We start from the raw sequence: 24,054 nt of genomic DNA on the forward strand, positions 1-24,054 counted from the left end.
TCAAAGATACTGGATATTCACCATTCTTTCAAGTGTCAAAAGTCTTTAACACAGTAACTTTAACTGAGTTACCACTGCCCACTAATAATTGGACCTCCAGGCATACGGGTTCTCCAGTCCAAGTTAGTGTGACTCTACACCTCCCAGTTTGGCTATTATGATGGTAGGAAGGATCATTTTATGGTTAGGCATTTGTGCCATGATATGAGTCTTATGGAAATGTCTGTAAATAAATCAGTTAAAGCCCTGGACCTGGGAGTCAGGTTCACTTCCACTGATTCTCTAGATTACCTGAACCAAGTTTACCCTTCTGTAAAATGGAGGTAATATTTGCCTATGTCTCCGGGGTTTTACAAGACTAAAATCATTAATACTTTAACTTTTTTTTTTTAGTACTATTATTGTCTGACTTAAAGACAAATTCCACTGACAGCTATGTTCACTCATCATGCTCTCTCTTTCTTTACAAGCTGGCTACGGAATTTCCTTTAGAAGATATTCTCTTAGTAACAGCGTCTCCAGTTATAAAAGCGGTAACAAATTTCAAACAGGTAAGAAAGACTTAATTTTTTCTGCATGTGTAAGCATCCATAAAAGTTACTAAAGCATTTACTCAGTAGAGATAATTAGGGCCTGACCCTGCAAATGCTTATGCATATGGTCTCAGTCTCTTCCTCTTTTCCTTTCTTTCCCTAGCTCCCAGTCTCAGTCTCCTCATCCAACCAGTTCTAGCTTTTTCCTCTCAAACTCCCAGTATCCATTCCCCCGTCGTGGTTCCCTTTCCCTGCCCAGACAGTTCCAGTTTCTCTCCCCTGTGCTCCTCCAGTTCCAGTCTCACCAGACTCCTTGTCCCAATCTACTACTTTCCCAGCCCCCCCAGTTTGGCTTTTGCCTTCTCTGCATTTGAATCAGACAGCTTCATCCTCCACACTTGCCTAGGTGCCAACAAGAGAGACAGTGCACACCCCAACTTGGAGTCGTCATTACAAGGAAAGTCTGACTTCACTCCTGTAGCCACGGGCTGGCGCACACTCATTTGCTTTGTGGGGATGGTTTATGCAGAGTCCAGTCACATAGAGTAGCTGTGAGAGGATGGATCATGCTCAGTTGCTGTGTGGAGATGGCATGTGTGTAGGCCAGTCTGCACTAGCAGCTGTGAAAGGGTCAAGCATGCTCAGTGAGGATGGAATCTTCAGAGATTTTAGCTGTGAATCTCTAAGAAGTCTCTCCTGAGCATGTATGAACTGAGATTTTCCATTGACATTTACCACTTGGTAAGATTTGGGCATATCTTCACAGGAACAGCAAAAGGCATATCCCTGATACAAAGGCCATCCCCCTACCAAATTTCAAGTCCCTGCTCACAACATAGGGATTATAGATTGGTTCAAAGAAAAAGTCACCAGAATTTTTTAATGTGGGCAAAAACTGTGTATTTTTTTTCTAGCCTTGTTCTCAAAAATGATTGAACTGTGGTGGCTAAAATTTTCCAAAAAAATTTAGGCTGAAACAGACACTCAGTATAGAACACTGCAGCCCAAGTGAATTTAGTTTGCAAAGTTATAAGCAACTGGAAACAGTCTTATAATGGAAAGTGTAGGTCTACCTTAATAATAGATGATGCTACCAGCCCCACTTACAATAACAGAAAGTAGATATGGAAAAGACTTATTTTATTGTCCAATCACTCCAGGGGCAAATATAGTATTTTGCACTATTGTATGTATAATCTCAGCTGCTTAATCTAGTCTAATTTTAAATTTCTCAAGATAGGGATTTAGAAGTCCAAGCTCCAATTAGAGTGGTAACATGTACTGCTGAGAGCCTTTCCCAGGAATATCCATTAACAGATTATGTATCTAAATGCTTAATTTTAGCAGCAACTTTCTAACTTGCTTGAAAGAATTTGCTGTAGGCTTGGTGCTTTAAGTTTATGGACCGGGAGTGAATATCATCTATTTTCCATGCAATAGGTTTGGTTAAAAACTTAATAAAAGAGGAAAAAATTTAAAAACATAAATGATTTCTCTCTCTCTTTTCTTTTTTTAAACCATAGGTTTCCAAAACACTAGAGGAATTTGATGTTGAAGAACAACCAAGCACTATGTTACAAAAACAGTATCCCAACATTAAAGTTATAGAGTCTGGAGTGAAAGAGTTGAAAAGTCAGGAGAATGTAAGAGAACTTTTTTGTGTGTATCTGATTTTTTATGGATCCTGAAAGTGAATAGGTTTAAGAAGAGATCATTTTAAAAATTGAAATATATTATGAAAACTGAATTTCTAATGATTTAAATTAATTTACTAAGATTTAGAACAGAAGAGAAATGTCTCAGTTCTCTTATAGTCCACTTTTAGCAGAAATGTGGGCAATGGGGTAAAAAGCAATCATAGGTCAGACGTCATTAGAAAAATTCTGTGATTAGGAAGGTTAGATCAAGACTCATGACTCTTGTAATATATTATATGGCTCTTTAGAGCAGTGTAGCAAAGAGATTTATTATGAAACCAGATATAGTAGAACTAAGACTCCTGAAAATTTCTTAAGTCATTACTCAGAGATTTCTGTGAACACTAACTTGGCTTATTGCCAAAGAGAAACCAAAAATAGTATTAACTTTAAAAATTTTTATAATAAATATACACTTTTTTAATTCTCAAAATAAATAAATAAATTCCTTTTTTCCCCCATTCTGCAGCAAAAATAGTAGCAGTATGCACAGTCTCGCTAATCCTTGTTCAGTATCTTACTTACGGAGTAAAATTGGAAGGCTTTGTTTTTCATCTCATTATTTTTTTACTCACTTCAGAGCCAAGTCTGTGTTCTTGCTTTTAGTATATGTAACAGGTATACCTCTAATGAATTCACTGTACTTAAGAGTAAGGTAATACACTGTTTTGTTCGTATTCTATAACTGTTATGCTGATGTATGCTGTCAGGTATAATACATTACTAAGACAGTTGTATGTGTGCTTTATTTGTATGTTGTGGTTTTTGTTTTGCTGTAGGGATGTCACCTAGGATGGCCAGTAAGGGGTTCTGTAACCTCTGCCTTGTAACCTTGGGTGGTCTTAGTGCTATGCTGCTATGGCTCAGAACCAGGGCCCCCACATGGGGAGGACAAAGGGTACACTTTACTGGGGCCCGGAGGCCCTGGGGGACCCGGCCCAGGCTGCAACCCCTATGGGTATGTGTGTGGGAGGAGGCCCGTGTTACAAGTTTGTACTGGGCCCCAAAAAATTATGCTTGGGCCCTGCTCAGAACCCTGACGCCAGTAGCCGGCCCACAGGTATAAAAGTCTCATCCTCACTTCCACCAGCCTAGTTATTCCTTATAGGGTAGCCCTTCTGGTCCAGTCTCCCCAAATCCATCCTTCCCGAATTCTTAATTAGCACAGTTTCAAAGAAAGGGATCTATCTGTGCGTCCTGGATCCCGCATCCTTGGGCTAGGGGGCACTCTGGGAAACTGTTCACTGACAATAGGTAACTTTTATTAGAAAAGGGAGTTTATCTAATATGGAAGTGCAAAGCCTGAATTGTGTCTTTATGCTTATTTTCTATGTATCTTGTATATGATTGCTTTTCCTTACTATTTTATCTTTGAATCTGTGGTTTTTCTATTAAATAAACTTTTTGTTTATATTTACCCCAACAGGTCTCTGGTGTGCAAACTCTGTGGAGTATATATGCCAAAGTGAACTAATAATGGGGGGCTGTTTTCACACCTTCGGGGGTGACAAACTAGAGGGGAAGTGTCTGACTGTCTGGTAGCTAAGAGCTTGAGGTAGGCAGATTTGGGGTGATTCAGAAGTAACAAGAAGTAACAAGGCAGTTGGAAGCCAGGGTGAGACCTTTATGCTTGTGAGTTGTCTATTGGTGTCAGGGCTCTGAGCCCAAGCAGTTTAGCATTTAGGCACTCAAGATTACAAGGCAGGTGGTGACAGATCCTTTTACTGGTCTGGGTAATCCCCAGAAAGTCACAACCATATTGCATGTGTACATCATTTTTCATCTCAAAGGATCCCAAAGCCCTTTTTGAGCTCTCTACAAGATGTACAGAACCATTGTAATGTAGCCATTATCTGAGGTGAAGAACAGCAAATAAGCTCACCACATGTTACATTTTAAATGTTCCATGCTGCAGCTTGATTTGCCTTCGTCCAGAAACTGACAATGCTGCTCTTTTAGAATCTGATCCAATACCTATTGAAGTCAATGGTAGCCTTTACATTGACCTTAATGAGCTTTGGATCAGACACATGGTGACCAGATGTGGCAGTATGTAGAGTTACATCCATGGCATTTACATTCTTTGATATACCTGGGGGGGGAAAATGATTTTGAACCTAGATCCCCCAGAGCAACTATTTATACCCCCAGATGGCCCAACAGAATTCTGTGTTCATACATGTGAATTAATCACAGCCTTCCAGCCTCCGAAATACAAAAGTAATCTCTGTTATAAAATAGCATGTGGACTAGTAAAGCAATGTAGGTTTGGCCATGATATACAAGCTAGTAAAAAACAGTCTAATGCGCAAAACAAACTCTTCCTTCAACACCAAAATGAAATACAGAGTGCCACCAAGAGGCGAGTTTTATATTTTGTCTTGTAATCTTGTTGCGTTTACTATATGCAGTTTCCATTTTACTGATTCAGGTACTCACATAGCACTGTGGTGAACATAGTATAAACAGCTAGATATTTAATCAGTTAGAGAGAGAGAGGGCTTGCTTAATATTTTTATTTTTCGCATAGCCAGTTATAGCTTTTGATACCAACAAAATACTGTTATTTTTTTACTGGGTTTTCTTAGTTGACCTAGATGGTTTTCTTTTTTAATATTTTAACAGAAATTTTTCACAGACGATGGCACGCAGTGTATATATGAAAAACTTTGTCTATGCGCAGGAGCAAAACCTAAGTTAATTTTTGAAGGAAACCCATTTGTATTAGGAATCCGCGATACTGACAGTGTTCAGGTAACATATTTTTGTGGTTCATAAACATGGTGGCATTTTGCATCCTACTCAAGAACATGTGGTTAGTCACAGTGAAATATAAAAATGATTGTGGAATGAAATGGACAAACAACATGTATTCTAATACCAGAAATAAATAATAGAAACAATTGTACATTTTTAGGAGCAGAGAAGTAGCTCTGAAATGCCATTTTAAAAAACAAGATATTATCAGAAACAACTCATGTATGGATAAGAGAGGGTTCTCATCATGAGAACCTTCAGAATAAGCAAATTAGTGGTTTATTTTGTGCTGGTGACAGGTGCCAGATTGAAAACATACAGCATAAGCAGCAAGCCTCTTCATATTGTCCTGCCTACTACAGTATAGGTATGTCTACACCATACATTTTTAGCTCAAGTTCAGTGTTTGCCAATTAACTTGAGGTACTCAGCAAATTTGTAAATGCTTGTGTGGACACCTCACGCATTTGACCTAGCCTACAAATTTGTTTTTGTAAAGAAATTGGCTATCCATTATCTTGAGTTAAAGAAGGCTAGTGAAGACAAACCCAGAAAGACAACCTCTAGGAAGAAGAGGTTGTTTTCAGAGCCACTCAATTTTTGGTTTCTGTATTGTGACTAACCACAAGAATGGTCAGTTGTGTTGTGTACATTGATCCATGTGGTCCTGGATGGAGACCAACAGCTCATTTTTCATAAACTCTCAAACCATCATCAGACTGTCATGACTCTTGGTCACTGCTAATCTGAACCAGATTCAAATCAGTAGTTTAGAATTTAAAAGCTTTTGGTGTCATGAGCTATTCAGTCCCAGTGGTTGCAGATTTTTGTTTAAAATACAGCGTCCCAAGTGATGATATTATGATACAAAATAGTGTCTGGTATTTTTTGTTACTTGCATAACAGCATCTCTTGCTCCTAAATTATGTAATTCAGGTACTTAATTTTCTTTTTCAAAATGTTTTCCATGCAAACAAAACAGTCTGTGGCAAATCTAAGAACCATATTGTTATAAATGTTAAAAATACAAAACAGTTTCCTTATCCTGGTCTATTTTGACTTTTTACAAGATACTGAATGAAATAAAATTGGACTCAAATAAACAGAACATGATTTAAATATTGGCTTTTCTTTCCATATTTTATAATATAGTTAAATGTTCTTTAGGGGTTAGGGCAAAGGAAAGACTCCTGGATTCTATTACAGGCTCCGCCATTTAGTCACTTATCTTTCCCTGCTTCAGTTTGTTTATCTATAAAAGCAATACAGTAATGCCATGCTGTGGTATCGTAACAGAGCTATAGAGTCTTAAATAATGTCAGTAAAATGCCTTAACATAATTAGACATGATCATTCTTAATAATATATATTTATTAAAATTGCACATCTGAGAATTTGAATATTATTTTGAGTATTAAATTATGTAAATTGATCAAGTTTGAGTGATTAAAATATTGTAAGATGCCCTTTTTGTTTTAAATATAGGCATTTCAGAACCATTTGGCTAAAGCTAAAAGAATAGCAGTTGTGGGAAATGGTGGCATTGCGCTCGAATTAGTGTAAGTAAATTATTTTCTTAAGTTATAGAGAAATGTGTGCAAATAAAGACTAGAACAAAGAATAAAGACTAGAATAAAAACTGAGCTGCAAATCTAGTGTGTGTTATCTCAGGTTTTATTTTATAGTTTTATAATCAAGTTTTAATTATTATTTGTTTATATTTACTAAGGGCATTGATAAAAGAAAATATTTTTTCACATAACATTTAATTAGACTGCGGAAATCACAGGAATCACCACAGGAAATCATTGAGGTCAAAGATTTAGCAAGATTAAAAAAGGGATTGGAAATATATGTGGATAACAACATTCAGAGTTACAGTAATGTAAAAGATATTGGAAGGGATGTTAAAGCTCGTGCTGTAGGGTATAAATTATTCTCTAACTATTAGAGATTAGAATGAGACCTAATGTGGGAATACGGGGCAGATTGTCCCTCATCTGCCTATTGTGGGGTTCGTACACCTTCCTCTGAAGTCCTTTTTATAGCAAGACTGGTGTTGGAATGAGGCTAATATGCTGGAGGGACATTTGCCCGCTACTCTGAATTGAGGTTAAAGTGGTGGGGATGCTTCAGGGATCACCAAATTGAAGGGCCCAGGACAGCCTTGCTTGTGGTTTTTCTCTCATTGGGTATAGAGTTTCCTTAGGTACTCTAGTGGATGTGATCAGGTTGCGGGGAGGAATCTTGTCATGACGCTATCGGGTCTTGGATCCATTAGTGCCTAGATCTTGGAATCCAAATGTGGGGAGACAATCTGTAGGTAATCCAAATGGACTGTGAGGCCAAAAAATGGACCATAAATTGCCTCATCTTTCTTGGTTCTTTCTTAAATTCCCTGGAGGTTGTGCTCCATATGGAGTAGATTAGAAGCAATCTCTTGAGAAGAACTAGAGCTGACAGGCATGGTTTAGGAAATTTTATAATCCTTGGTTTCGTGGATCTCGGAAACTTACACATGGTGCAAATGCAGAACATTTGGTACTGTATGTGATGTAGATTTGTCTCATGAGAAGGGGGACAACCTGGTAATCTCCACACTAAAGGGCATGAAAGTATGATGCATACAACTTCTTCTTATTTCACCAGCGAGGCATTAATTTTGTTTCTAGCTTTAGGAATGTAAGCTCCTGCCCTCCTTTAATGTAGATCACTCATTAAACAAAGATTTCCTCTGTGGCAACCCATCATTTTATCCATTGTTGAAATGTGCTTTCCAGGTATGAAATTGAAGGATGTGAAGTGATTTGGGCCATCAAAGACAAAGCCATTGGGAATACTTTCTTTGATGCGGGAGCAGCTGAATTTCTTATTCCAAAGCTAACTGCCGAGAAACTAGAGACTGCAATTATATGTAAAAGAACCAAATATACAACAGAAGGTACTGTGTGAGCAGTAATATACATTCTTTGCTTTCGTATATTAGCACCTCAGTTTCCACTTGAATTTACACCAACATCCAAAATCATATGTAAACCTGAGATAAGCCAAATTAATAATGTTTAGAAAAGCTTCACTGTTTTAAGTAATATTCCCTCCTTTTAAAAAAAGCATAAAAATTTTAATTATCATACTGCTAAAATAAACTATTAATTTCCATATATTGTTTACTATAGACCTCTAAAGATTATTTAATTTATATACTGGTATGTATGCATGTATCGCTATCTGTATTTGATGATGTTGCATATTATATAATTGCCTAAGTGCTGCAGCAAGTAATATTGGTAGTTTTCAGTGGGAAGCACTCTACCCTCTTAGTCAGTACTAAACTAATGCTCCTGAAGGGTGTTAGGACATGCTACTATTCAATACAATTTCTTTTGGATAAGACACACAACTAAAATTTCTAGCTACTTGTGGTCATTAAAGATCTCATGATGCTTTTTATAAGACTAGACGACACTTCTTAAGATTCCCCTGGCTGTTTTAATTTAGATAATAATATTTCTTCCTGTGTTACAACGAGGACCTGCAGTTCTTATTCATATGAGTAGTGTGATTCACGAGTAAGGGTCTGCTGGTACAGCTCCTTTAATCTGTTATACTGTTGCTGTGTTGCTTTCACAGAGTGGTTACTTTTTACTCTGTGTGTGATTGCATGTGAATGGTAGATATGGTGTGGAAGGATGAAAGGTGGTGTTAAGGATATAAAATAATATTATAATCCTGAAGTATGATGTGTTTGAGAAGTAGTAGAATGTGTTGACTCCATATTACCTTCCATTTTAGCATATTGTTATCTTCCTCTCCAATCACAAGGTCACACTTCTCTCTTAGTTGAGAATCCTTTGGAGTTGTGAGAATTGTATAATGGTATTTAATGCCTTCGTACAATGTATATGTTGAGTCTGATATTCTCCACATCTTTGACTTCAGGAAGCAAGAAGGAAGAAGGAAGTGTGGCAGCAATTGACAAACTTGGCAGTGCCTTAGGCCCTGATTGGCATGAGGGCTTACAACTTAAAGGAACTAAAGAGGTAAGGCTGACTTCATCCTACCTATATTTGTTTTGATGCTAGTTTAGGTATGTGGGAATGCACTGACAGTACAATGCCACACAGTGTTTCTAGGAGTAAAACCAGAAAACACATGAACTAATTCTCCTCCTACATCAAATTTACATTTGTAAATCCAGTAACTTCAGTGGAGTACTTCTGACTTTCACTGGTGTGAGAATTGGATCAACTGCTTTGCTTTTGTGTCTTCATATTCAGATACAAGCCCAAATGTTTGTTTCCACATTTCTGTGGGATTTAGTTTTAATAAAGAGCATCATTAGCTATTTGCATACTCTCTAACTTCAGCTGCTTCAAATAAAGTTTAATCTCAGAGAGGGAGGATAATAAAACTCACCCAAATGTATAGGGCACAACAGTCACTTATCACTGCAGATGTTAGTGTTCCTTTTTTAATGAAACACAGTATAAATAAATTTTAAAAAATCCTGGAAGTAGGGTTGTGGGGACCTTCCTTTGTTTGAAAAAACAAACAAAAATCAGCTCAGTGGGCATTTCAATGTTTTTATCAGATTTTAATTTTTGAACTTTTCTGTCACTCTGAAATATTAATTTGAATATAATGAATCTGGAAGATTTTTATACTAGAAATATTAGGCTCAAATTTAAATTTTGAATAAAAAAAATTAATTATTCTAAAAAGTTAAAAAGAAAGTAATGGGCACATCAAGGTTGTCGCTATGCCCCTCAGGAAAGAATAACTAATAAATTATTTATTTATTAGTTATTATTTCCTGAGGGGCATAGCGACAACCTTGATGTGCCCATTAGCCAGAAGCTGAGAGGGGAAGAGGGATGGGAATGGTTGGGAGTCTTTGGCGTTTGAAAAGAGGGACTTGTCATGCTGCCTGGTATAGGACAAGAGTGCCAGTCTCAGGTCAGATTGCCAGAATACAGGGCATGTACCCCAGTCTGGTGGCATACTCTATCATAAGATTTCACCAAGCCAATAACAAAAGTGTGCTTTCAAAATACTATACTAGATATTGTGAAGCTACAGACGGTGCCCTCCAGGTCCTCTAGCCCCTCATGAACCATCCAGACAAACCAGACTTCTGTGATAAATTATTATTAAAACCAGAAGACACATATATTAGGTTCTTCCAGTTCCAGAGAGCCAGCCACTCACTCAGGTCAGAGTATACCTCAGATCTTTTATCCAAAAAGCCACACTGGTCGCCTGTCCTTAGTGAACTAAAACTAAAGGTTTATTAGTATATAAAAAGGGAAGAGAGTTATTAAATGGTTAAAGTGAATCATATACATTACAGTTGATTTCAGAGTCTGTAGATCAGGATAAAAGCAGTGATGTTAAATCTGCCAGTTTGTAATAAGTCTCTCTGGTACATCCAAAGTTCTCAGTTCATTGTTCGAAGCCCCTTTTGTTAGAAATCTCAGTCCAAAGAGGTGGAGCATGAAAGAAGCAAGGAGGTGATGTCACAGTCCATGCCTATGGACTGGGCGTATTAACTGGAGAAAGTTACTGTCTCAATCGTGGAAAGTGTGTTCTACATGCGCAGCTGAGTCACTGGGCCTCCATTGTCCATATGCTCTCTGAGGCGTCTCCGGGATGGCCACTGGAAGAGCTGATTCTCCTTAATGGCTCATCTATACATGGTTGGCTAGTCTTGATGTAAGTCTGTCTTGTGGGTGTTACCCAGAAACACAACATGTTTAGCAGCAAGCATTCAGTAATACTTCATACACAGTAGTGATACACACATTTCGACAGGATAATAATACTTAGCAGATTGTAACTTTTCAAATGCCTCCATACAAGACATATTTTGTACAATATTTAGTGCAATTATATAACAGTGATGACAATACTGGTGTAGACGGTCAACTTCCTTTTTCCACAACATGCGAGGGCTAATAGCTGGAATCAATTGTCACTGGATATTGAAGGGAGGAAATTGGTGGAGTTGTGAAATGTGTTGAGGGAGGTGGGAAGGTTTGGCTTCCTAGAATGTAGAAATTTCTGGAGGAGCAGGGTATGTGGTTCTACATGAAACTGACTAGCTCTTCGCTTTCAGTTTTCACAGTGTCCGTTTGACTAGGTCAGTGTTCATTATTCTAACTGTAATAAATGTGAAAGCTTGTCTATAATATAGATAAGTGATTGATTAGGTATGTTGACCTTATCACTAAACATTAAAGTTGAAGGAAGTGGAAGAAAGCAACCAATTGAATGAACTGAAGTAATGTGAATTGATAATTCTTCTAAAGTAACATGTAAACATGATCAAGTTGTTATGTAGCAAGAATGAAAGGATTTGGGCTTATCTCACAAAGTACTGAAAATTGGTTTCTTCAGATTCTTCAGGATCAAATGTGCCATTGAATGAAACTTTATCAGTTGACATAGAAGAGCAGAACATGGATCAATTATTTTGATGCCACTGTAGCTCAACAAAAGAGCATGAGGAAGATTATGATCAAAACATAGCATGCAGAGAGGCACTAAAATTACAAAAGCAATTGAAGGACATTTCAGAGATTTGACAGATTAGAGACTGGTGATGCTACTGGTTCAGTCTGTGGACATTTGGTTTGCTGTAATCAGTATCAAAGAATGAGAACTGCTCAATGACTTAATCACAAAATGATTCCAAAAAACTATGGCACCTGTCCATGATGAACATGACTGATCCCAAATATTAGTCATAGATTGAGCTCAGAACAGAAATAAATTGAAATGTGGCTGATGAAACCTAAGAGAGAAGGAAAGAACTTAACAAACCCAAATCTACATGTTGTCTTAAGAGGTTGGCGCAGTTCATTTAATGGAAAATTGTGGATTTGAAATCCTGAAAGACAGGATAGTGAATTCAGATTTATCAATTTTTAATAGATCTGCACTCTTCTCTAGACAATTCAGTGTCAGTTGAGCATGTCATTAGCACATTAAGACTGTTTTGGTTAAAACTCTGTGATAAAGGAAATGATAAGAAAGCAGGTAAGATCAAAAGGTAGTAACAAAAGAGATTCAACTAATGTGTCAGATTTTAACATTTGGGACATTCTTTTTCACCTTACTAATATTTAATTCAGGGGAAAGTTTTCCAAGCATGTATGATTGTATTGTTATTGCTATTATTATATTTATTGCAACTATCAGTTTTTTTATTTAGTTTTCGCACAAAGTTCATATTGAAACACTGTGTGAAATAAAGAAAATATACCTTCAGCAAGAATTCAAGCAGCTGCAGAAGACCTCCTTGTCATTTCCTAAAGATAATTCAGATACGCATAATGCACAACCAGCTGAAGGTAAATATCACACAAGAAACAATATACCTTGAATATACAAGTCCAGCAGAAGTACAGTATATTTGTATATTTTTGTTTTGAAACAAATAAATAGATAGGGACAGATCATTTGTTCCTGTAAATTATCATTGCTCCATTAAGTAAATGAAGCTATGAAAATGTACACCAACTGAGGATCTGACCTGTGGGCTCCAATCCAGCAAATAGATATGCCCTGACTGAAGCCCACTAGAATCAACAGGACAATGTGCTAATAATGGGGACAGTCAAATAAAGGCACATACCTGTTATCAGGAAAAAAAACAGAAAAAAAATCCTCATTCACTAGCCTTATTTGAATGTGTTTTCATCTGACCTGTTGAATAGTTTCTTAAAGGAAGTGGTGGAAGCCTCATCTCTTGTTCCCTCAAATTAGATTAAACAAAGCCTGAGAGAATATGTAAAGGACAAATCCTGAGATGGTAGGGGAATTGACTAAGATCATCTCCTAGTTCCAGTTTTAACTTTTCATCCTACACAGATGATTCCCATTAGAATTTTATAAGAACATAAGAATGGTTATACTGGGTCAGATTAATGGTCCATCTAGCCCAGTATCCTGTCTTCCAACAGTGGCTAGATGCTTCAGAGGGAATGAACAGAACAGGGCAATTAGTGAGTGATCCATCCTGTCATCCAGTCCCAGCTTCTGGCAGTGAGCAATTTAGGGATACCCAGAGCATGGGGTTGCATCCTTGAGCATCTTGGCTAATACCATTAATGGACCTATCCTTCATGAACTTATCTAATTCTTCATTGAACCCAGTTAATTTTTGGCCTTCACAACCTCCTCAGACAATGAGTACCAAAGGTTGACTCTGTGTTATGTGAAGAAGTACTTCTTTAAGTTTGTTGTAAATCTGCTGCCTATTAATGTCATTGGGTGACTCTGGGTTCTTGTGTTATGTTAAAGGGTAAATTACACTTCCTTTTTCACTTTTTTCACACTATTCATGATTTCATAGACCTCTGTCATATCCCTCCTTAGTCTTCTCTTTTCTGAGCTGAACAGTTGCAGTCTTTTTAATATCTCCTTATGTGGAAGCTATTTCATACTCCTAAACATTTTTGTTGCCCTTCTCTGTACCTTTTCTAATTCTAATATATCTTTTTTAAGATGGGGTGACCAGAACTGTATGTAGTATTCACTGTGTTGGCGTACCATGGATTTATATAGTGGCATTATGATATTTACTGTCTTACTGTCTATCCCTTTCCTAATGGTTCTTAACATTTTGTTAGCTTTCTTCCCTGTTCTGGCACATTGAGTGGATGTTTTCAGAGAATTATCCATGATGACCACAAGATCTCTTTCTTGAGTGGTATCAGGTAATTTAGACCCCATTATTTTTTATGTAGAGTTGGAATTATGTTTTCCAACAGCATTACTTTGCACTTAATCGACATTGAATTTTATCTGCCATTATTTTGCCCAGTCACCCAGTTTTGTAAGATTGCTTCATAACTCTTTGCAGTCAGCTTTGGACTTAACTACCTTGAGTAATTTTGTATCGTCTGCAAACATTGCCACCTCACTGTTTACTTTTCCAGATGATTTATGAATATGTTGAAGTGCATGGGTCTCAGGACAGATCCTTGTGGGACTCCGCTATTTACCACTTTCCATTGTGAAAACTGACCATTTTTTCCTACTCTTTGTTTCCTATCTTTCAACCAGTTACTGGTTCATGAGAGCACCTTCCTTTTTATCCCATGATTGCCTCATTTGCTTAACAGGCTTTAGTGTTGGATCTTGTCAAAGGCTTTCTGAATGTCCAAGTACACTATATCAATTGGATCACCCTTATCTACATGTTTCTTGACACCCTCAAAAAATTCTAATAGATTGGTTGGGCATGATTTCTCTTTACAAGAACCATGCTGACTCTTCCCCAGCATATCATGTTCATCTGTGTGTCTGATAATTCTGTTCTTTGCTATAGTTTCGAACAGTTTGTCTGGCATTCCATTAGCTATCCTTCACTCATCTGGTACAGAGGCTGATTTAAGTGATAGGTGACAGTAGTTCTGGAATTTCATGTTTGAGTTTCTTCAGAACACTTGGGTGAATACCATCTGGCCTGACTTCTTCTTGTTTAATTGATCAGTTTGTTCCAAAACTACCTCTGTTTACACCTCCATCTGGGACAGTTCCTCAGATTTGTCGGCTAAAAGGAATGGCTCAGGTGTAGGGCTCTCCTTCATAACTGCTGCAGTGAAGACCAATACAAAGAATTCAGTTAGCTTCTCCATAATTGCCTTGTCTTCCTTGAGTGCACTTCTAGCATCTTGATCATCCAGTGGTCCCACTAATTGTTTAGTAGTCTTTCTGCTTCTGGTTGCTTTAAAAAAAATTGTTGTTAATTTTAGTGTCTTTTGCTAGTTGCTCTTCGAATTCTTTTTTTGGCCTGCCTGGCTATTCTTTTACACTTGTCTTGCTAAAGTTTATGCTCCTTTCTATTTTCCCCAATAGGATTTTACTTCAATTTTTAAAGAATGCCTTTTTGCCTTTTGTCTCTTTTACTCTGCTGTTTAGCCATGGTAGCATTTTTTTTTTCGGTCTTACTGTTTTTTGTTTTAATTGTTTTTAATTGGGGGTATACATTTATTTTGAGCCTCTACAGTTTCCATGCAGCTTTCAGGTCTTTCACTCTTGTGACTGTTCCTTTTAATTTCCATTTAATTAGGCTATGTCTACACTACCACTTTTGTTAGTATAACTTACGTTGCTCAGGGGTGTGAAGTGCCGGTGTGGACAGTGCTATGTCGGCGAGAGAGTTTCTGCTGCCGACATAGCTACCACCATTTGTTGGGGAAGGTTTAATTATGTTGACGGGAGAGCTCTCTCCCATCAGCATAGAGAGGCTACACAAGAGAACTGACAGTGGCACATCTACATCAGTACAGTTGTGCCGCTGTAGACATGGTCTTAGCTTCCTCGTGTTGGGGCTGTTCCCCTTTTAGAAATTAAATGTGGTTGATTTCTTTGTTGTTTTTCCCTCCTAAAAGGATGTTACATTTAATTACACTATGGTTGCTGTAACCAAGTGGTTCAGCTATATTCACCTCTTGGCCCTGATCCTGTGCTCTACTTATGACTGGTATTGCCTCTCCCCTTGTGGGTTCCAGGACTAGCTGCTCCAAGAAGCAGTTATTAATGGAATCTAAAAATGTTATCTCTATGTCCTGTGTCTGAGGTGACATGTTCTCAGTCAATAAGGGGATAGTTGAAATCCTCCATTATTACTGGGTTTTCTATTCTTGTAGCCTCTCTAATCTCCCTGAGCGTTTCACAATGACCATCACAATCACTGATTAGGTGGTCAGTAGTATGTTCCTACTGCTAAACTCTTATTATTCAAGCATGAAATTTCTATCTATAGAGATTCTGTGGTACGGTTTGATTCATTGAAGATTTTTACTATGTTTGACTCTGCTTTCTTTCACATTTAGTGCCACTCCTGCACCAGTATGATCTACTCTGTCATTCCTATATATTTTGTACCCTGGTATTACCATGTTCCATTTATTATCGTTGTTTTTGCAGGTTTTTTGAGATCCTATTTTATCAATATCCTCATTTAATATGAGGCACCTAAGTTCACCCATCTTAGTATTTAGACCTCTAGTGTTTGTATACAAGCACTTATAAAATTTTCAATATTTAATTGTCTGTCTTCATGTGATGTAATTGAATGGGATTCTTTTCCATTTGACTGTATTGCTTCACTTCCTACTAGGGTGACCAGATAGCAAGTGTGAAAAATCGGGACAGGGGATTGGGGGGTAATAGATGCCTATATAAGAAAAAGCCCCAAATATCGGGACTGGCCCTATGAAATCGGAACATCTGGTCACCCTTCTTCCTACCTATACTCTATCTATACTAATCTATACATTATAGATTATTCCCTTTAATAAATCCTCCCCTAAGGGATGTCTCTGTCCGAACTGTGCACTCCTCCACACCTGTTGGTCTCTTAAAATGAAATAATCTTAAAATGTTAGTGCATTAATTCAATAAACCATTTTCTGGGTATTTCTGGGATTTAATAATAATACTTAGCATTTATATAAGACTATATATTCGAAGTACTTTACAAACGTAATTATCTAATCCACAGAACACCCCAGTGAGGTGGGCACAGTGGTGAGTAGTAGAATTCCCATTTCACAGCTGAGGCGGGGGAAACAGAGGCAGGGTAAATCCAAAAAGGAGTTAATGTCAGAACAAGGATTTGATCTTTGATGTCTAGGCTCCTAGGCCTATGTGTAAAATAAAAAAAGTGGTGGGCAAATTGTGGGAATTATTTTTGCCTCAAATAATAAGGTAGGTTGTTCGCAAGTGCAGTAGCTCTTATACCATGTGTATTTCATGTCTTATTAAAATAAAAACTTGTATTGGTTGTGTTCTCAGGTCAGAATTTTCACTTTTTCAGAGCTGTGGCCTGTATATATGGAATTAACCAATGGGAAGATATATGGCTGTGATTTCATTGTCAGTGCAACTGGAGTTGTGCCAAATGTTCAGCCATTTCTTGATGGTAATAATGTAAGGGTCACTATTAAATATAACTATTGACTTTCTTGTTTTCAAATTAAAGTTGGTTTTAACTTCAAAAGAAAATGTACTTTGGTAACTGTTTTATATTATATTTCTAAGATAAAATGTTTCAGTTGTGAAATGAGGGAGATGCTATGAAATTAAGTACTTTAGAAATGCCTAACAGTAAAAAATGAATTTCTGTGGAGTTATGGGCGTTGACAAATCAATATATCAAAGCTGGAATTAAAATTTGAGAATTTCTGGCTCATAGTCACATATTCAGACCATGAGATCGTGCTGCTTCCTATACTTATATCCATCTTAAGAGTGTTGTTGTTTTTTCGTAGTTTACAGTGTTTGTAAAACACTGGTCCCTGAGCAAAACATACAGCTGATATTACAAAAATATCTTTGTTTCTTACCTGGTGTTCAGTGTTGAGATATGAAATATAAATTGTGAATTACTGCTATATGTTGACTCGTTTGTGAAGTCCCTCGCACTCCTTTGTTACATCCCTGTGGGATATCAATACACTTTTTAAAGAACCCTCGCAGAGCTACACCATCTACCAAAAAAAACTCCACTGAGGTTCTATGGTATCTGTAACACCATGGAATTAACGCGTACTGATGTGTTACAATGGAGTGTAAACTGACTGGCTTCCACTTCAGGTGATCTCAAGTTAAAATAAGTTTAGCATCACAGAAGTAGTGAATGATCATCTTACCAATGCTACATAAGGTGCTTGGCAGTTAGCTCACTTTAAAAGAAAAATATGTGTAGATCACTTGTAAAATACAGCATTGATCTCAATTTTAAACTGAGTTCAAAGAGTTTTTATGTGAATATGAACAGCACATATGTGTGAAAAGGTGGGAAGTAGCGTGCTGAACATGTTTGATCTTGGTGAAGCTGAAAACAGGGAGCTGCAATAGCTAATAGCATCACTTTTTGATGTTGGGCCAGATTATATGAATTTAGTGAGTAAATTTACAGAAGGGATGAATTTAGTCCTTCATATCCAAATGGGATGCTGCTGTAAATAAATGTAAAATACATGAGATTGTGGCAGAATAGTATTGCTGTATTCAGGAATGAAGGCTTTAATTCAGGAATTAAAGTACAGAGTTGGAAAAGAGCAAGCAGCCTCTAAAAAAAGAAACCATACCACTTTTTTAACTAATTTATTTTTGCCATTTTGAGTGTCTTTATGTTTGAATGGCGAGATTGAGTGATATTGAGAAATTAAATTTAGCACTTGAATATAATATGGAGAAGTAGTTTATTAGCTCAGCAAAATATGTTTAACCAGGACATACATAGTTGGGAAAGCTGCTTTCATGTGGTGTGCCTCTGGGAACCTATTTTCTTCAATTAAAATTAATGAGTTTTCTGTTTTAACAAAACAGTTTTAATTATACAAGCTGCTTTGTAGCGATGGTTTCTGGTCTGACTATTATAAGTAATCCTATTAAAAGCAGGGTTAAAGGTCGCAGATTTGGCTAATGACCTTAGCCTGTGTTGCCCAATGGCAGCCAGGAAACTGCCCCCTTGGATAAGAGATGTCAATGTAGTTTTAAAATGGCACGTGCTTTGGTTGAATGGAGTTGCTGAATGTAACCGAGACATGTGGCATGATGGACAGCATTAAGACAAATACTATGTAAACGAGATGGGTACTTAACCAGGATGAATTTAAATCTCCTGAGGCATTTCAGTTCAATGGCTTTTGCTGTTTTTTTCTTCATCACTGATCCATGCCAATATTTAGTTTGCTCTAGGTGAAGATGGCGGTCTGAAAGTGGATAAACATATGCACACTTCAGTAGCAGGTATCTATGCTGCAGGGGATATCTGCACCGCATCGTGGGAACCAAGTCCAGTGTGGCAGCAGGTGAATACATTTCCATGGTTGTGCTCTAAGCAGCAATCTAATCCAAAGGCTAAATAGCACAGTATTTTTGTAGATCTAATGTACATATATATGAGGTTTATTCAAGCGGTAAATCACAGCAGAGTGTGGTGGTTCTACCTGATATCAGTGCCCTATGGTTTGTTGCTGAAGACCAAGTCATTCCTCATCTCTAGATGGGTAAGATTACTAAATATATACGATATGTTCATTACACATAGCGTATCTGTTTATCTTATATTTTTTAGATGAGGCTTTGGACCCAAGCTAGGCAGATGGGATGGTATGCCGCAAAGTGCATTGAAGCTGATTCTTTAGGGGAATCTATTGACATGGACTTCAGTTTTGAACTATTTGCTCATGTTACAAAATTTTTCAATTATAAGGTAAGTAAACTAATTATAACATAGTATATTTAAAAGCACTGATTAGGTGGTATTGGCGTCTTTTGATTTTATAAAACCAACCATCATGTCACTCAAACAAATGATTTCTTAGTTGGTTAATATTGACAAAGATACTGATTGTGTACTGTGTATAATATTCTGTTAGTGTTTCATTCATTGTTTCTTTATTGATACTAACCTTGAAGGCTAAACACTGGAACTGAATAGAGGCGCTACAAACACAAATCAACTTATACAGTGAATTTATCCTCCATCTTTGCACACACATTCTTAGCCATATCCTTAAGTTGCTTTTTATGGTTATATTCACTGCAGGCTCAACATGGTGGTTGGTTCATTAAATGCTTTGCATCTCAATGGATGATTCCTCCTAACCTCAACTCTTGAAATTAGTTGTGTTCCAATGACAACTTTTTAAAGTACATTGTCCCTACAAACAAAAAATGATTGTCTTTGTGTCATGGAAAAATATCCATGGAGTTGAGATTTATATCACCAATCTTGTTTAATCTGTGATCTAAAAGGGATGTAAATTCAGTTTTCCACAGGGGACAAGCTGTAACTTATTTTGCCATCTGGTTCATAATCCTAAATTTTGTAACTTCTGTGGAGTCATTCTGCTACCAAATATACACAATGCGGTACCCACTCTGGTCAAATCTCAAAGTGCTTTTTAAAGACAAGTAATTTATTGCTCTTACAGATAAGGAAATTAAATCACAGGATGGTTACCAGACTGCTGGAAGGTCACATAGTGATGTGGTGGCAGAGTGACGAATGTGTCTCTCGACTCCCAATCCTCTGCTCTAGATCATGCTGCCTGAAGCCAATGATGATTATATGCACACATCTGAGAGCAGAATTCCCCATTAGCATCAACGCTTTTAAAGTTTATCGCATTTGCAGCAACAAAAAGATTCTGAACCATTGTGTTGCACTTGTAATCAGTGTTTTCATTTTTCCTGTGTCTAGGTGGTGCTTTTGGGAAAGTACAATGCTCAGGGTTTGGATTTAGACCATGAACTAATGTTGAGGTGTACCAAAGGGCAAGAATATGTCAAAGTGGTGATGCAGAATGGACGAATGATGGGAGCTGTATTGATTGGTGAAACAGACTTAGAAGAAACTTTTGAAAACTTGATTTTAAATCAGATGGATCTATCAGCATACGGGGAAGATCTCTTAAATCCAAATATTGACATTGAGGATTATTTCGACTGAAACAAAAACATGGCTCTCCGTGATTTTATTTGAAGTTTTGACTTTCGGTGCTGTGATTTATAAAACATATTTCCTCAGAAATCAAGTAACCAGGTGTAATTGCAATTCTGGAGTGAAGATATTGCGCCAGTGCTGCCAGGCACTAGCCAACAGCTGAGTGTTGGGAGAGAGGTGCTGAAATGCTGCAGCGCAAAAAAAAAAAAATTCTTCAGCATATCAGGGCAAAGGGTATGTGTAGGTTTAGCATAAATCAGATTGGGAATTATTGTTCTTTTTTTAAAACAGGAATTTTTCACACTTTGGTAACATAAATACTTGTAAACCTTGACCTGTGGCAACCTGATTGGACTGATACGTTGTTTGACAACTGGCTTTTAATTCCTTGTCATTCTTAAACTAACAACTCCAGTGTGTTGGGAGTACTGCGCTGGTTTGTCATAGAAGGCACTTAAAGAGGTAGCAGTCACCCTGCATTTTCAGTATCACCTGCAGGAAGACTTGCATTAACAGGATCCCCTGGAGGAGCCTTACTCTTGGTTGCTGTCACATCATGCAATTTTTCATGAGACCATTCCCACAGGGGAAGTCCAGAGCATGCACAAAGTTCTTTGTGGCTCCTGGTATCCAAATGTGCATGCAGGTTCTTCCCAGATAACTGACACTGTCATTTAAAAGAGAGATTTTTAAAGAGAGCTTATTTTTGCTAAGGCTTTTTTTTTTCTCCCTCAGACTTACTTGCACTGTCCCATAGTATTGTTTCCAGGGAGGAGTTGGTGGAGGTATTAAAGCCTAAAACTTGTATTTTGGTAATTGACAATTGACAATTGTGAGCTGCAAAATAATTACATGGTTTTATTTCTGCCACTAAAATACATTTACTATAACAATCTAGCACATAGTATGTTAGAAGTTATACAAGTAGCATGTTTTGTGATGTAAGGTTGCTTACATCTCAAGCATTTCCTACAGCTAGCTTTCAGTATCCGTTAACCCTTGACAGTAAGTGCTCAAAGGAGCCTGGAACTTTAAAGCCATTCCTAAGTATCTTCTTTATGAGATGCTTTGCTTTTTTATATTGAAATTTTTTCCAAAGCAATATTTTTTCTTTTTAAAATTACTCTGATTAATGGTATAGTCCATTCCACTGACTCAGGATGGCTATTTTCATTGCAACGTCTCCCAGGAAATTCCTTTAGCCTAATTGTGTAGAATTCATTACCATTCACAAATAGGCAGGAGTGAATTAATTCCACTTAGAGGGAAGCTTTCAGTTAAGTGGCGTGAAATGTATGAAATTCTAAGGTTTACTCTTAACAGACATTGACAAGTAGTACTACAAGAAACAACAGTTGAATCAAAACAAGTAATTGGTATGCAGTACAAATCTATTCTGGTATACTGGTAGATGTCTTTCTTTGAAATAAATGGTCTGAAATGGAAAACTAGGTGGTTGAACGGTTACATTTATTCCCAACTATACTAAGGCTCTGAGCCAAAACTATTGAAACAAGGAAGTTCAGTATTACAGATGCTCCATCACTGACACCTGCTGTTCAGAGAAAGGGGTGTGTGTGGGAAGCATGATTGCAAGAGATACGGCTGAAATGTTACTTAACTTCTTTTGTTAGGAGGTTGGCTTATTTGATATGAAGCACTAACCTACAAACATACCAGGTGTCATCACTCCCCTGGCCAAATCAGCAGCAGATAAATGTAGTTTTAACAGCCTGGAGAAGCTGTTAGATAAATGCAGCATGTAAGTTTTGAAAACTTGAGTGGACTAACCTTGAGACTTTTCCAGGTGTTACAACATGCCAAGATTTTCCAAAGTAGGTGCCAAACAACAGACTTGGCTTCATACGTTGGCACCTAAATAGCTTTTGCCTGGTTCAAAAATGCTGAGCACTGGTTGAAGTCAGTGGGAGCTGCTATCTGCTCCTACTAAACCTACTTTTAAGCATACAAAGTTACTTGCTTATTGCAGCTATACATTTTTTTTCTTTGGCTGGAGGGGGAGGGAGGCTGCACAATAGAAGAAGAGACAGGTGAGTTTAGTTTTTAAAAATTCATTTCAAGATTTTCTCCATTGATATGGACTGTTAATATGAGCCTATATCAAATTTTGGTAAGCGAGTAAAGGGTAGTTAAGGTGATCAAAAGCCACACTTTGAAAAACAGCTTTTTTTCAGAGCCATCACGTTATGCTCCAAGGCCAGATCCAGCATTTTAGCATGATCCGTTACCTGCCTACTGTTTCTGTGCAGCAATTATTACAAAAAAAAAAAAAAAAAATTCCACAACAAAACCTTGGACTTCACACTCCAAAGAAGCAAATGACAAAAAACCCTCGCTGACTTCAGTGGTTGAAGGATGAGGCCCAGGAGTCGGTGTGTGGGGCAGGGAAGGTAGTGATATTGTAAGCTCCACTCCCATGAGTACCATTAACAGGAGACTGCAGACGTTGAGAATATAATGTTCCATGCTCAGTGAACTTCATTCATCCTTTGCGGGCTTTGAATATTCATGTCTATCAGTTCTGCTGGGCTTCACGGGGTTAGCTTCCCCTGAAGCTTGTGTGACTAACTAGACTCCTTAAGCTTGGTTCTTTGGGAGTTCAGACCTGCTACAGCCTCTCTCACTTAGGGAAGAAAGTAATGGTACTCTTTCCCCCCCCACTCTTTTATTATGGCTAACGAAGCTGTTTCTCACAATAGATTGTGAATCTTTACATGGTTTTTCCATTCATCACTAAATAAGCAGTTAAAATGTGAGCATTCAGAGAATTATCACTGAGCATCTGATTAGCATCCATTGAAATGAAAGAGGTAGGTCACACCTCTGAACTGTTGTTTCTGGTTCTACAGCCAGACATCACTGCAACAGCTAGCTTCGACAAAGTGACCCAAATGTACTTTTCAGCAACCATACCACAATCTTACAAATGGAAGCTTGTAGAGAATAATGCTGTAGCATATCAGTCCCTCTTTCATACCAGTACAGCCCAATCACCGTTCTGGTCAGGCTTAATGCTGCCAGCCCTCTCCTGGAAAAATGCATTGACATTAAGAATTTTCCCATAGTATTAGCTGAACACTAGTGGTAGAGTTGTGGATGTTTGACCTCAGGTCAGAGACAACTCTAACCTATTTTAAAGTGATGTGAGCTGTTTCTTTTTTCCCCATTGGCTAAAAATGTAAGATTTTGCTGATGGGCTTGCACACATTTCTAGCATTGGTAATTAATTTTCATGAAGTTGGCCAAAAAACTTAGCATTAAGCAAATTTATACAAAATGCACCTAAGATTCTCAGTTAATAGCTAAGTATTCATTTGTTGCTGCTTTTTGAAGCACTGCATGCCAAAGCTTTCCTCATTAACTGTTTGAGTTTGTTTAAAAAGTAGCTGCAAGTCAGGATATCTGACATAAGAAATGGCATAATTATTACAGCTGCTTCTGCTGTGATGCACCAAACTTCTGAAGGTATTAGTAGCACACCAGAAGTACCACTCCTGAGGCAAGCACTGAAGGCACTTCAAATACAAGGCAGTTAGCCTGAGTGGGTCCCAACAACTCCTTGTACACATGTCTA

General features: G+C 37.6%; 1 protein-coding gene across 1 annotated transcript; it reads left to right on the top strand.

The window, feature by feature from the left end:
- Positions 1–473: 473 nt before the first annotated feature.
- On the top strand, positions 474–22,181 carry PYROXD1 (pyridine nucleotide-disulphide oxidoreductase domain 1). The gene is made up of 11 exons (XM_067559187.1): positions 474–551; positions 2,057–2,176; positions 4,856–4,984; positions 6,473–6,546; positions 7,768–7,928; positions 8,927–9,027; positions 12,201–12,339; positions 16,818–16,930; positions 18,697–18,819; positions 19,086–19,223; positions 20,217–22,181. Exons 2-11 carry the CDS (start codon positions 2,105–2,107, stop codon positions 20,463–20,465), a joined length of 1,299 nt encoding a protein of 432 aa, XP_067415288.1. The 5' UTR covers positions 474–551; positions 2,057–2,104; the 3' UTR covers positions 20,466–22,181.
- Positions 22,182–24,054: the final 1,873 nt, after the last annotated feature.

Source organism: Emydura macquarii, unplaced genomic scaffold (assembly GCF_026122565.2).
Source record: "Emydura macquarii macquarii isolate MOO-44397 ecotype Brisbane River unplaced genomic scaffold, CSIRO-AGI_Emac_v2 contig_2205, whole genome shotgun sequence".
Lineage (NCBI taxonomy): Eukaryota > Metazoa > Chordata > Testudines > Chelidae > Emydura > Emydura macquarii.

Coding starts and splice junctions, on each gene's coding strand:
- PYROXD1 (XM_067559187.1), top strand. CDS start 2,105: ATGTTACAAAAACAGTATCCCAACATTAAAGTTATAGAGTCTGGAGTG. Junction 9,028..12,200: donor AACTTAAAGGAACTAAAGAG/GTAAGGCTGACT, acceptor TTTTTTATTTAG/TTTTCGCACAAAGTTCATAT. Junction 19,224..20,216: donor CAAAATTTTTCAATTATAAG/GTAAGTAAACTA, acceptor TCCTGTGTCTAG/GTGGTGCTTTTGGGAAAGTA.